The 12,721-nt window shown below is 36.0% G+C and overlaps 1 protein-coding gene across 1 annotated transcript; it reads right to left on the bottom strand.

The window, feature by feature from the left end:
- Positions 1-327: 327 nt before the first annotated feature.
- On the bottom strand, positions 328-10,571 carry ANXA1 (annexin A1; the record flags this gene model as incomplete). The annotated part of the gene is made up of 10 exons (XM_010188982.1): positions 10,497-10,571; positions 8,215-8,308; positions 7,337-7,431; positions 5,686-5,799; positions 5,044-5,134; positions 3,976-4,055; positions 2,968-3,024; positions 1,580-1,673; positions 863-977; positions 328-430 (listed from the first exon to the last, which is right to left on the bottom strand). Coding segments are annotated over exons 1-10 (909 nt in total), but the record flags the coding sequence as incomplete, so codon positions are not given.
- Between the last annotated feature and the right edge of the window lie 2,150 nt (positions 10,572-12,721).

Below are 12,721 nucleotides of genomic sequence, written 5' to 3'. Positions count from 1 at the left end.
TCTTGCTGGATGGCAGCACAGCCCTCTGGCAAGGGCTCCCAGTTTACTCTACAAAACACTCCCCAGTTTACTTCCACAAAATTAAGAATGATGTTGCAGTTCTTAAGAAGAAAAGTATGAAAGCTTTTCTGTCTTTTACAGCAGAGTTGGAGGCTATGATCTGATTGTAAACCAAGTTATACAAAGTACTTGCCCTCCACTTCTTATATTAAGAGGGATCTGATTTGATTCATTCTTTTATCCAAAGTACACTTCTCTGTGACAAAAAAGCTGAGAACATGGTGGGAATCTCCTGATTCCACCTTTGGTTCCATAAGAGGGATTTACGTGAGTCACTGCCTCACTGTATTGTTCACAAGGAACAGTAATGTAAAGGGCCTTAATATACACCTTTATGATGAACCTTGTAACAATATTTTCTTGAACAAAACTGCAGAAGGAAATTTGTTATATTATTCATAATCATACATTATAAACATCTTTGGAAAAAAAACCCCAAATTTAGAGAATGGTGTGTTTGGCTTTGGTTTTTTTGAAGACGGTTTATAACTAATGGTTTTTTGATACTAATTGTGCATGTTCTGATATCTCTTTTTGGCATATTAGCTTCCTGTAAAGCTCTTCCTATATTGATGACACATCTGTTCTCCTTAAAAGCCCTTCCTGAATATCAAGGTATTTACTCATTGATCAACTTTAACAGGCTTTAAGGAACTCAATTAAATCACTATGTTTGGACTAGAGGTTCCAAAACATCTCTTTCCCAATGAAGCAGGATAAGCCCAGAATGGTCTCCTATCAGAGCAAGTATGACAGAAGTAAAATATAGGTTTTCATATGGTCAGAATATATAGTAGGTTACAATCTACTAAACCACTTACCAAGGGCTGTCAGGCATTTCTCAATATCACCTTTCAGCTCCAGATCCAGTACCTTATTCATGTCATGCTTGCTGTAATTGGTGTACTTCTGAAACACTAAATATGGGACGAAAACTCAGTGAATAGTGATGAAAACACTTTATTTCCCCTGCATTGTCTCTGCCTTATTCTGCTCTCACTGCTGCAGCAGGTAACACTGATGACTGATTGTGGGCCATCTTTCTCATTTTTTTTTTCAGCCAGCAGTGTAAAGAGTAGTGAACTGCATGGACTGGTGGAGTCAGCACAAGGAATGGAACTTCGTTTGGATTGTAGAGTTCATGTATCCATTGGTTGGGATAGAGGTGGTTGAACAACTCTTCTGGAGCCTGTGACATTAGGTGATACCCCTTTACCCAGAACAAACTGGAGGAGGTATAAGACTATGGTGGGGATAATTCAGAACCCCTGACACATTGTTCCATTGTCCTTGTTTTGTTAGCAATCTAAATAATATGGCTTATTGCTAGTATGGAAAGAATAGCCAAGCTGCTAACTGCACCCTCAGTCAGCAAGCATGCATCCAATTACAAAGACCTTTGTAGCAGTCAGAGTCACATTTTGATAATCTATATCTTCTCTGAGTTCATAAGCAGGCTATGTTCAAAATAGCATATTCTCTGCAATAGCAGAGAAGCACAAAGTTTCATCCAACGTACCCCTTCGGAGGTGTGGGTAGCTTCTTGCAGTAAGAACAGTAATAAACACATTAATATCTGTTCCTTTCCGTTTCTCTCCTGCTTCATACAAGGCCTTTCACAAAGAAGATAAAGTAGTAAAGTTAACATCAATATAGTAAAACTCAAACAGAAATACTGCATTTCTGAGGCTACCAGTCAAAGGTAGGCCAATATTTCTCAGTAATGAACTCTAGCCCTTGCCACAATCGATAACAAAACTCTACACAACCTGACAATAACTCTAGCTCTATCGAGTTATACTTTATACTTCACTTACGTCATAATAGTACCTAGAGAACACTATACAGCTAGAAAACATATTTTCAGGCATTTTACAATCACCATCTAGCTCTCCTGGGTATACTGCATTCTTGAATGAAGATGGTTTTCATATATCAAGATATTTTTACAGTCTGCATGGGAGTTTAGGACTGGTAAGCTTTCTTCAAATGAATAAAATTATCTCTGATCTTAACTGGACAGATGTGAAGGAGAAGCCTATGCACCAAGTACTTCTTGTCTTTCCAGGAATTACTTTAATGGAAAGTAAGAGCCAAACCAGTCTCCTTCATTTTCTTCACCGCTTCAAACCTCTCTAGAATTAGTAACTAAAGACCTCTTAGGAAAGATTTAACAACGTGTGCTCTGTACCAAGAAAAACAGTATTGAACTCTTGAGCTTAAACAGAGTATTAATTTACATAGCAGGAATAGAAGTATTATTGCTTAATGGCCTTTTCTTGGTTGAATTTTTTAAAAATCAATTTAAAGCCAATCTACATTTAAATTGTAAGAGTGACACAGGATTTCATAGGTGAGAACTCAGGAAAGACCACCATGGTTTACAAAAAGTTTAACAAAAATTGTCACACTAATGTTGGAAGAAATAAGAGAAAGACCAGCTGTTTATTGTAGAATTATTCAAAAATTGACTGTGAGGTTTACCCAATAATCTTGAAAAGTTCATTACTGTAAAGCAATAGCTATAGTTAAGATACTGCAAAGTTCAGACTGGTTAAAGTATGCTGCACATACATGAGTATACTCTTGTCCCTCAAGATTCAAGGACTGTGTAAAAAATAGAAGGAAGCTTGTATCTAATTTCTCCAATTGTTGACCTCTACTTCAAATCATCTGCATAATTCACATAAACTAGGAGAGGTCTTGAAGAAAAGTTACTATCCTTTAGATAGTGAAGCTTACATGAACTTTTTAAGACAGTGTTCCCTCCAAAAAAGGTTGCTACATAACACACAAATCTGTTACGTCTTCAATTCACAAGATTCAGGTAGAACATTTGCAGCCAGAGTTTATATTTTCAAGTAAATCAGAAGAAGAAGCTCTGCAGAGTGCCAAGTATGATCTTACCCTGGCATCATTGTCAGCAAGGTCATCATTCACATGACAATCTTCACATCTGTCAGCCTACATAAATGAATAAAATTCCAGTGGTAATCACAACCATTCAGTCAACCAAAACTCAACATTTTAGAGTTCTGCCCTATAATTCTCTTACATAACTTAATGCATAATTGCAGGTAGATACAGTTATATCTATCATACTGTGAATAAAAATGTTGCATTTGTCAATCAATTATATTCTACTGTTGTATTTGTATTTGTATCAATCAGAGCTCACACTTCTAAGGCCATCAGCAACTTATTTCTGAAGTCCTACATTAAAATCCACTGGAAGTATTTCTTAATGTGAAATTACAGGTTTAGAAGCTGTGATTTGCTCATTGACCATTGAATAGACACCTTTGAAGTTTATTTGAAACCAAAAACTGAAAATCAAAACAATGCACATGGATATACCAAAAAATAATCCTGCATACACGTACTCAACAATCACGAAATCAAATATTTATGCATTTCAAAAGGGTCTTTTTATTGGGCAGCTCCAGTGTTTAAACTCATCTGCTTTTGAGGATAAATTCACAAAACACTTTGTCTGCTCGTTAGCTACCTATCCCTGTTCCATTATGTAACTGCTGGAAACATAACAGCAAGACAAAAGCTTTATTGCTCTATAGGAAGCATTTCTTCTTTTTCTATTTCTAGCCAATTGACATGACATGATACCTGTTGTTTTTTTCAAGTGCTTACAGATGGTTACCACAAAAAAATTATTAAAAGCATAACTGATAAAAAATAATAAGCATCAATAGTTTTTAAGATGCATTTGAGATAAAATCTCATTATGGCTTGTTTAAGAACAATTTCATGTGGTCTAAGATAAGTAAATAAAAAACAATGCAAGGAAACAAACATTACCTAAATCTTTATTTATTGTATGTCTCTTTGGAATAGTCTTGACGAAACTAATTTTTTTATTATTGGTAATGTCACTCAAAATGCTTAAGCGCAGCATACCTTGGCTAGAGCAACCAAAACCTTCTGAAAGTCTCCAGATGTGTCAGAGATAATATCTTGTGTCAGATCTCTCTTCATCACTGAAATCAAAAGAAAAAGGATTCATAGCTTGCTTTAAAGTTATCAACCACGTTGACTAGATGATCTTTAAAGGTCCTTCCAACTCAAACTGTTCTATGATTTTTTCAGCACTTTCTTAACTTCCTACTTAAATATGCCCACCGGAAATGCAGTTTTCTTCCTTTCTCTCATTTAGCTTCAAGAGAAAGGGTATATTTGTAACATGTCATTTAATTCCTGAGATATGCTGTGAATCTGGAGGCTAAACCCAAAATTTGATTAAAAAGTCCTTCTCTAAGATCTTGTGGGTGGCAATGTCTTGGACTTTTGCTTGTGAAGTACCAAAAAAACTTGAAACATTTTGTGAGCCTATTGTCTTTCATTTTTATCTCTGGTTGTTCTTATTAGCACTGAACTTAATCATAAAATACTTCTGAAAAAAATCAAACTATTAATTTGGGCTTCTAACTTAGACTAATTAAATGAAAATATCTGTGAAAAGTTAGCTCATACTCTCAGAAAACTTGATTTAATTAGACAGCACTGACTGCAGTAAATTCTACATATGTGAGAGATGCCACATTATATTTTAGTAATCTCTTCAAACATTTTCTTTCCTTAGTTCACTGGTTGTTCCTACTGCTAATGCTATCTGTGTTGTTAACTCACTAAGCTTTTTTTCAAGCCTAGTGATATATTAAGAAGTCACCCAAGGCTTAGCTACAGTAGAAGAAAAGCAGCTGGATTTTGCTTGCATCCTAGAAAGCATGTAAATGCATGATCCATTCCATGAGACATATGCAGTTCTAGCTGTGACTATGTGCCGCCTTCTTCTGTATTGGGATCTACGTAGGTCAAAAAAAAAATCAGTATGACCTCCCTTTCCTAGAACTCTTTCAATCTTATGTGGAGCTTCACTTCACTCTTGCAATGTCATCTCAGCTTCTACGGAGAAGTGGGGCTGTGACTGTAATGCTATACCATTAACACCTCCTTGCTCTGAATTACCTTCTGTGTAGTATCTGCTGGCTTCTCTGATCTCTCTGTTGTTTCTTGAGGCCAGAATCTCTATTAAGGTATCTTCATCAGTTCCAAGACCCTGACAAAAGTGATTGAAATTTTAGAAAACGTATTTGATGCTGCAAACTTAAATTTAGAAGAACAGAAACAAGACTAAGATCATGGACTTTGCTTTGAAGGCCCCTCAGGGAACAAGAAAGAAAAATGAAGAATACTGTGCTTCCATACAATATTTTTATTTCATCTTAGAATAAATTTTTTATTACATTGAATATCATTGGTACCCAAAGGAAGTGATAAAGCTTTTAAAAGATAGGAACATGCTTACAAAAGATAAGAATGTAAAATTTATGAAGAAAAATACCACTTCCCTTCTTGTTTTCTCTTACATAAACATGTGTCTAAAAACTATGGCTTTCTACCACAAAAAATCTCCTCCAACAACCAAATCAGTACAGATTGTTCGGTCTTGTTCTCAGAACCTGGATTACCAGTATAGATTTATTTTATAAAATGAGGTTAAAATAAAGACAATACACAAGCTTTGAAATCCAAGTCCAGTCTCGTTTACAGGACCTAATAATTATTTACGCTCTTTAGGAAATTTTTTCACATAAGATTTTGCCTTACCTTCATAGAGGCTCTTAATTCTTCAGCATCAAACTGAGCTGGAGTCTTGAGTAGAGCCACAACAACATCTTCTAGGTGGCTTTTTAGAACTTTTTTCAAGGCTTCTTCTAAACTCTGTGATAGGAAGAATAAGAAATACACTAAGCTAGTGAATGGTAAAAAGCTGCTGTTCAGTTACTGTCAAAAACTAGTCTGATCTCTGATCAATCTTAGTCTACATCATTCCTTTAGCTTCTAGAAAGAATTATGAAGCCTTCCTTGAAATTTTTAATTTGCTACCTTTATGTTAATCAAAGTGTCAGGGTATTTTAGTAAGTATTCAGGAGTGCTTTCACACATTGTTGTTCAGCCATATTCACTCATTTACAGTATCAGAAGAAGACCTAAGATATGCTGCATGTTTTTTCAGAGAAGGTAATATTATATTGCTATTATCATTATGACAGTTGCTCATCTGGATAACATTTTAATTTACCAATTTATTGCATAAAGGACAGAGTATTTTCAGTAGAAGCACTGCAGACATAGTGTAACATCACCCTACAAAAAAACCACAAGTCTTGAACTTAAGATTTGGGCTATATTCTAACTTGACCTAAATTTAACTAAAAAAAAAAAAGTCTGATTAATTCTGCCTTCTACCTAAAATGCTTTGTAATCTCTTCTGTTACATTTGAAGTTACATCCCTGTTGTCCACCAAGTATGTGTCCAGGTTGTGGCTTTAAGAGTGAGAAAGTCATCCTGCTTTGTCAGGCTACCTAAGCCAAGAAGATTATTTCAGAAGCTAGCACTATGTTCATAGTTAGCTCTGTTCTGCTTTTGACAGTGTGCCAGGAACTGGGGTATATAATAATCTAACACCATTATATGTCCCTGTGTCTTTGAAGTTATATGTGCATTTAGGTTTTTAAAAAATATAATTGCAAGGCTGGAGCTTCCTCAGAGGCAGGAGAGGGCTGTGAAAACCGTAAGTGAGGTTTCCTGAGCAGAAACAGTAAATCTGCCCTAAACTGAGGTATTATACTTAATTTCTAAGTTAGTCTTTAAAAGTTACACTCAAAGGAATCACTTTCTAAGCAGTAAACACTCAGTAATTTTGATATGCCAACTGTGCAATTGTAATTTCAATTTAGAACTGGAGAACATTTCAACTGGACAAAAAGTATTACAGTGGAAAGTAAGAGCAATTAAAACCTTTTCCAGAAACATACAGTAATTTCGAAGCTTCTTAGTTCTAGGGACCAGCAATTTTACCACTCAAGAGGTAGAAGAATGCTGCCCCCAGTACACTCATCCTTGCACCAGTGTTGATACACTTGTGGAACAGCATTATGGTCCTACAGCTTCTCCATCCTTCCCTTTTTCTCAGCAGACTGTCTCCCAGTAGTTAGTGAAAGCTCTGCATTCCCAAGTGATTTAAGTCAGAACTTCAAAATTTTCATTTTATTTCAAAACAGTGGACATATTCAAAGGTTTGGCACTGGCAATATAGTTGCAGGGTATTATCATTTTTTCATGGTGTTCCCAAACTACAGAAGTTAGAATACTGTAATTTTTTATTCCATGAATCTAAAGCTTTATATATAATCTGAGCCAGGAGCAACACTGATATTCTGGATAAAATTTAAGCTTGGCTTGATTATACTTTACCTTTCCTTTGGCTTGCTGATAGGCAGCTTTGATCTGCTGGCGCTGAGCATTTGTTCTTTTAGTCAAGATTTTGATGATGGTAGCTTCATCCACACCTATGAGTCACCAAACAGCAAAATATCTAATATACTGAAAATATTATAGTGATTTGTAGTGTATCATTTAGCCAAATAATAATTATGGTTTTATTATTTGCTTTATGTCAGATTTTGATTTCTTGACATAGTGAAGTTTAACAAATCAAAAACTGTAATAATCTACTGATTTACAATTAGTGAACCAAATAAATAGATTCCCATAGAACACCAAAACCCATGTTTCTACAGTTCCATACAGAAAGTCTCAGTGTATTCTGAGTGCTGAATTTACACTGCAGAATAACAAAGAAAAACCTAAACCAAGTGAGTGGCACAGTCATATAATCTCAGTAAGTCAAATTGAAAAATGTTTCATAGTACAGGCAAAGTCCCAAATGAGAATGTGATTGAAAAAGAGACACAAAATAGAGTCATACACTACATTATAAGCATATTCATTGCCTCTTTCAGAGACTTTATGGACATCAAAAAATATTAACAAGGTATGTTATAATGTATTTTTGTTCTCTAGAAATTGAATTTTTTTACAACCCTTCCTTCAACATATTCAAGAACTTTAATGTAGTATTCAGGTCTGAAATTGTAATACAACATTGGGATATCAAAGAGCTGAGATTCTGCACCCAAGTGGCATAATTTAATGAATTGCCAAGCTTTTGAAAGCAGAGACACCTCTCCTACTTGCCATTGCCTCTCATTCTGATATTTTATTCAATGCCATTCTCAAAAATTCCTGAGGAAGAGTCCTAATGTAGCAAGTTAAATATTTATTACTCTTACCCTTTACAGTAATAGCTTTGTCCAAAGCAACAACATCAGCTGATGGATCAAAGTTAGGGTATGTCTGTACCGCAGGGCCACCTTTTGAACTTTTCTGCAGAGGAAAAAAAAAAAGAATATAAAAATAGTAACTGTTCATTTCAAAGAATATTTTTTGCAAAGAAGTAGTTTTAGATTCCCAAATGAATAATATATTTGAGGTTGCCTACTATAGGACTATCAAGGGACATACACAGTTTCGTAACTACAGAGAACTAAGCAGACTCAGTAATGGACATGCATAGAATGCATTCCTTTCACATCTCTTATGTTAAACAGAAAGTACTTAATATATTATTTTAGGTACCTGAAGACCTATTTCTTAAAGTTGGATTGCACAAGAAAACACTTCTTAACTGTCATGTTAGACAATTATGTTCGAATTTTAAAGGCTCTAAAACAGCAATTAAATCCTACAGACACTGCCAATAAAGTGCTACTAATTTCTTTGCTCATCGTACGCAAATTGACTGTGCATCACATTAAGTGACATCTCAGCTGATTCACATCTAAGGCTACAAGCACTTCTTGCATGCAAGGCTTTGGAGAAGAGTTCAAGCCTAATCCTATGAGAAAGTGGAGAAATGTTACCCAACTTCTTTGAAACTTGAGACATAAGCCACACCTTCTTCACAGGCATTATCTTCTGACTGCCTCTGGTGAATCCACTCCTAGATGGGCACTCTGCAGTCTATGACTAAAAGGCTCTGGGAATAGCTAGGAATGATGAATTCCACTATTGGAAGATTATGTGGCTTGCCGTAAGTCAGCAACATGACACATCAAGTTACTGGTAGGGGCCTATAATCCAACAGCACTTCTTAACAGATGTCTACTTATTTGCAGAAGTTATAAAATGCCCCAAGATTCCCGGATTAAATATTTATATAAAATCCCAGTGGTATGACATATGCTGAGACTTTTAAATTAAAAAACCCCAGTAGTTTAGCTAAACTTTTTCAGAAGCACCTATACTTTCTCCTATTTCAACAACTCACCGTTTTATTTTTTGTAAATAGTTTGCCAATAAAGCTAAATAGCACAACAGAAGGTCTTATTGATACATGTTTTTCATACAGCATTCTGTATTGAGTTTTGTACACTTCTAACATCTGATAATTAAATATTCAACTCCACAATTGTATCACTAGGATTTGTAAGAAAGAAGAGGGTCTGTACACTAAATGCAGTGTCTTGCATATTTTAAAAAAAAAAAATAACGACTTGTGTCATAAGCCAACAGAGGAATGGGACGGTTTTGCTACTTGTTTCCCAGGCACACCAGGTTAGTCATTGTATACCTATTTCCAGGACAAGCTTACCTACTTGCAATAACAAACTTTCTGTAACCACCACAACCAGAATGTCTCAGGATGCTGGGAATGCAAGGGGGATAGGATGGTGAAGCAAGAAGGTTTATGCACAAAATGTTGTGGGGTCAAAATTACAAAATCCACCAGGGTCTAGAGCAGAAAATTTTATTTATTGAAATGTCCTCTCTATGTTCAGTTTTTTCAAGTTGAAAGATCTTTCAGGATATTCTGGGACACCGCAGTGTTCTGCTCTACCTTTCCTGACAGCCATTTCAGTATCTTAATCAACCTCATTACCACAAAGACTGTCCATCTCATCCTAGTGCTTTTAACTCTTGACTTCTTACCACCATAAGACTCCCTTCTAATCAGTATCAGTACTAATCAACTGAGATGCTTTATTACATACCGTGACTCTTTCCACTGTAAGCATGACATATGATATGAAAACTAGGACATATACTAGTGACTTTAGTTTCTCCTTTACATTCCTGGGCTCCAACTCATGGCTTTCTGTACCTCAGCCTGAGGGTCCCTGTTTTTCTTGTGTACTTCATCTGAACATGTTCTTACACAGTCACATGCCTGTGCATCAGATCACTATTTTAAAGAGGATGACTTGAATAGACCAGTGATTGGCCCCTGGGAATTACAGTTTCATTACAGGAACTAGTTCTGCCTAGGAATTGATAACTAGACTGATATGTGCAAATCAGAGTAATTTTTCAACTAACAGCAGATTTATTAGATTATTAGATTACATTAGATTATACGCTGCAATAAAATTAGGTTCCAGTTCTTATTCATTTTTTTGCCACTGTTTTTCTTCCTCTTGAATATATGAAAGATGTTTGGTGGCCTCTGCCTGTACATCACTTCTAAATGTACTTGAAAATAAGCTTGCTGCTCTCAATAGGTGGTAATACTTACAATACATTCTTGCTCCTGATTTTCGATGAACCATGCCTGTTTCAGAAATTCTGATACCATAGCCATGTTGACAGAGTTTCTGGGAAGACATACATCGAGTTACAAACAATTTTTCATCAAGTTATAAGCCATTTTTCATCATTTTCAGCACTAGTGCAAGTCAGGGCTTCCCACTCTCAAATCCCTTCTCTTGAACTATGATACTCAGGAGTTAGTTTCCCAAGAAGTAACTGGCCTTTGCTATTGGAAGCAGGAAACTTCTATGTTTGGCAAGTGACACAATGTTCCACAACTGCTTGCTCACCACTACACTCTTAGCTACTTGCAGAAGTTCTAGATTAGAAATAGAACAATAAACTAGTTGGACTATCTGACTATTTACTATGGCAATATCTAAGCATTAGCAATGGCTTACAAAGAGAAGTTAACAGAAACAAATCAAAGTCTGTCCCTCCCCATGAGTGAAGGTATCAGATATAGTCATTTAGCTTCCTGAATATTGATTCTGTTAAAATTCAGTGGTAAACAAGTCATGATGATTCACTGAGATTGGAGCTCTTGTGTGTTAAGACAAAAGATACAATTTTTTTTAAATATACCCTCACATAATTTCTTTGACTAGCACCTTCCAAAGGAAATGAGTAAAATAGGACAGTTGCAATTACACTGGTCCTTATTTCCTACATAATTCCTACAATTTCTACAAAAGAATAGAGCATTTACTCATTTAACAAGGGAGAAAATAACTTTTACATTTCATCATTTAAAGTAAGTCCCAGTTGTCCATAAGATACCATGTAAAATGGGAAAAAAGACCACCAGTGATGTTATTTGACATTGAGGACACTAAAATAATAGATTGCTTCATGAGACCTTTGGTATGAGGAATATTCTGTTTGGTAATAGTAGCAGTGAGGGAGTAGAGAAAGAAAAAAATAATGTATGAGATAAAGTATTTTTGATCTGCTCAAAATAGATTCTTTTTTTTCTTCAAAGCATACTTCCATAGCAAATTATGGAAGGCTTGGTTTTAAAGCATACATAGAAACAATAAACAAAAGATAAAGTTGCTGGGTAAAATAGAGTCTCTTTGAATCCAGTGTGAAGAGTTAAGATGTCCTTTGTGGTCCCGGGGTACAGATGATATACGTATACATATACATATGCATATACATATACATCATCTGTGCATCATATACACGGGTATAAAAATTGCTGTTGCATGTGCTGCAAACTCTTGCCTTACTTATGCCTTGTGTCCCATAGGAAGGCCAAAGAGCAGTCATTAAAGTGACACACACCAAGTAGCAAGCAGTGCAGCTGCAGCCCAGGTGCTTCTTTCCCTCACAGCAGAACTGCAAAACTTCCTTCCATGTTCAGCTACCAAGAAAGCAACAGCTACCTCCTACAGGCCTCTTCCAGCCCTCTAGTACAGCTCCACCCTTCTCCCCCCTTTCCAAGGCAGAAGCCACCTAGACTCCCTCTTCTCCAGAAAACTCTCGCTTTTATGCCATCAGGGCACAAAATTCAGCTGTCTGTACCGCTAGAAAAACTGAAACTGACTCCCAATCTGTATTTGTATGTTACTTAAAGTAGGTCTCATCTGGGTAAATAATGGTCAGAATGTTGTGGAAGTTTTAAAAAACAACTTTTATGCACGTGTTTTATTGAGTATCAGAAACCATACTTACTTTGCTATTAAAACCAGCATTTTATCAAGCTGTTATAGTGACTCCTGTACCCTTCTTGTGTTGACAAAAGAACTATGAGGCCAGATGAAGTGCTGTAGCATCTAAAGTTCTGCTTCATTTTATAACAGCACACATAAAGGTCATATGCAGCAGGATGGAAACATTTTAAATTTCCCACACTAGATGTACTGAGTCACCAACAGCAACATGTAAAGATATGTCTGTCAACTAACAGATTCATAGAATGTAAAATTGTTGAAAATTGAGAAACAAGATTCAGACTCATAGCACCACAATGAGAAGGGCTGATAGAGTAACACTTCTCAGGGAGAGCCGTTTACAGCAAGACATCTCCATTTCTTCTGCCTGTCCCCAGCCCCTCACATCCAGCTCTAGAGATTTTGCTGCTGTTGGAGGTGACTAGAGCAGAAGGCTGCTAGCCTACACAAAATTAGGTTTATTAAGCCTCTAAGCCTTCATGTCCATCCTAATTTAAATTAGACATGTAGTAAAAGAATTCTGTGCCTTGAAAAT

This window comes from Mesitornis unicolor, unplaced genomic scaffold (assembly GCF_000695765.1).
Source record: "Mesitornis unicolor isolate BGI_N332 unplaced genomic scaffold, ASM69576v1 scaffold47987, whole genome shotgun sequence".
Taxonomy (NCBI): Eukaryota; Metazoa; Chordata; class Aves; order Mesitornithiformes; family Mesitornithidae; genus Mesitornis; species Mesitornis unicolor.
The sequence above is the reverse complement of the archived record's forward strand: the minus strand, read 5'-3'. Positions and strand labels throughout refer to the sequence as shown.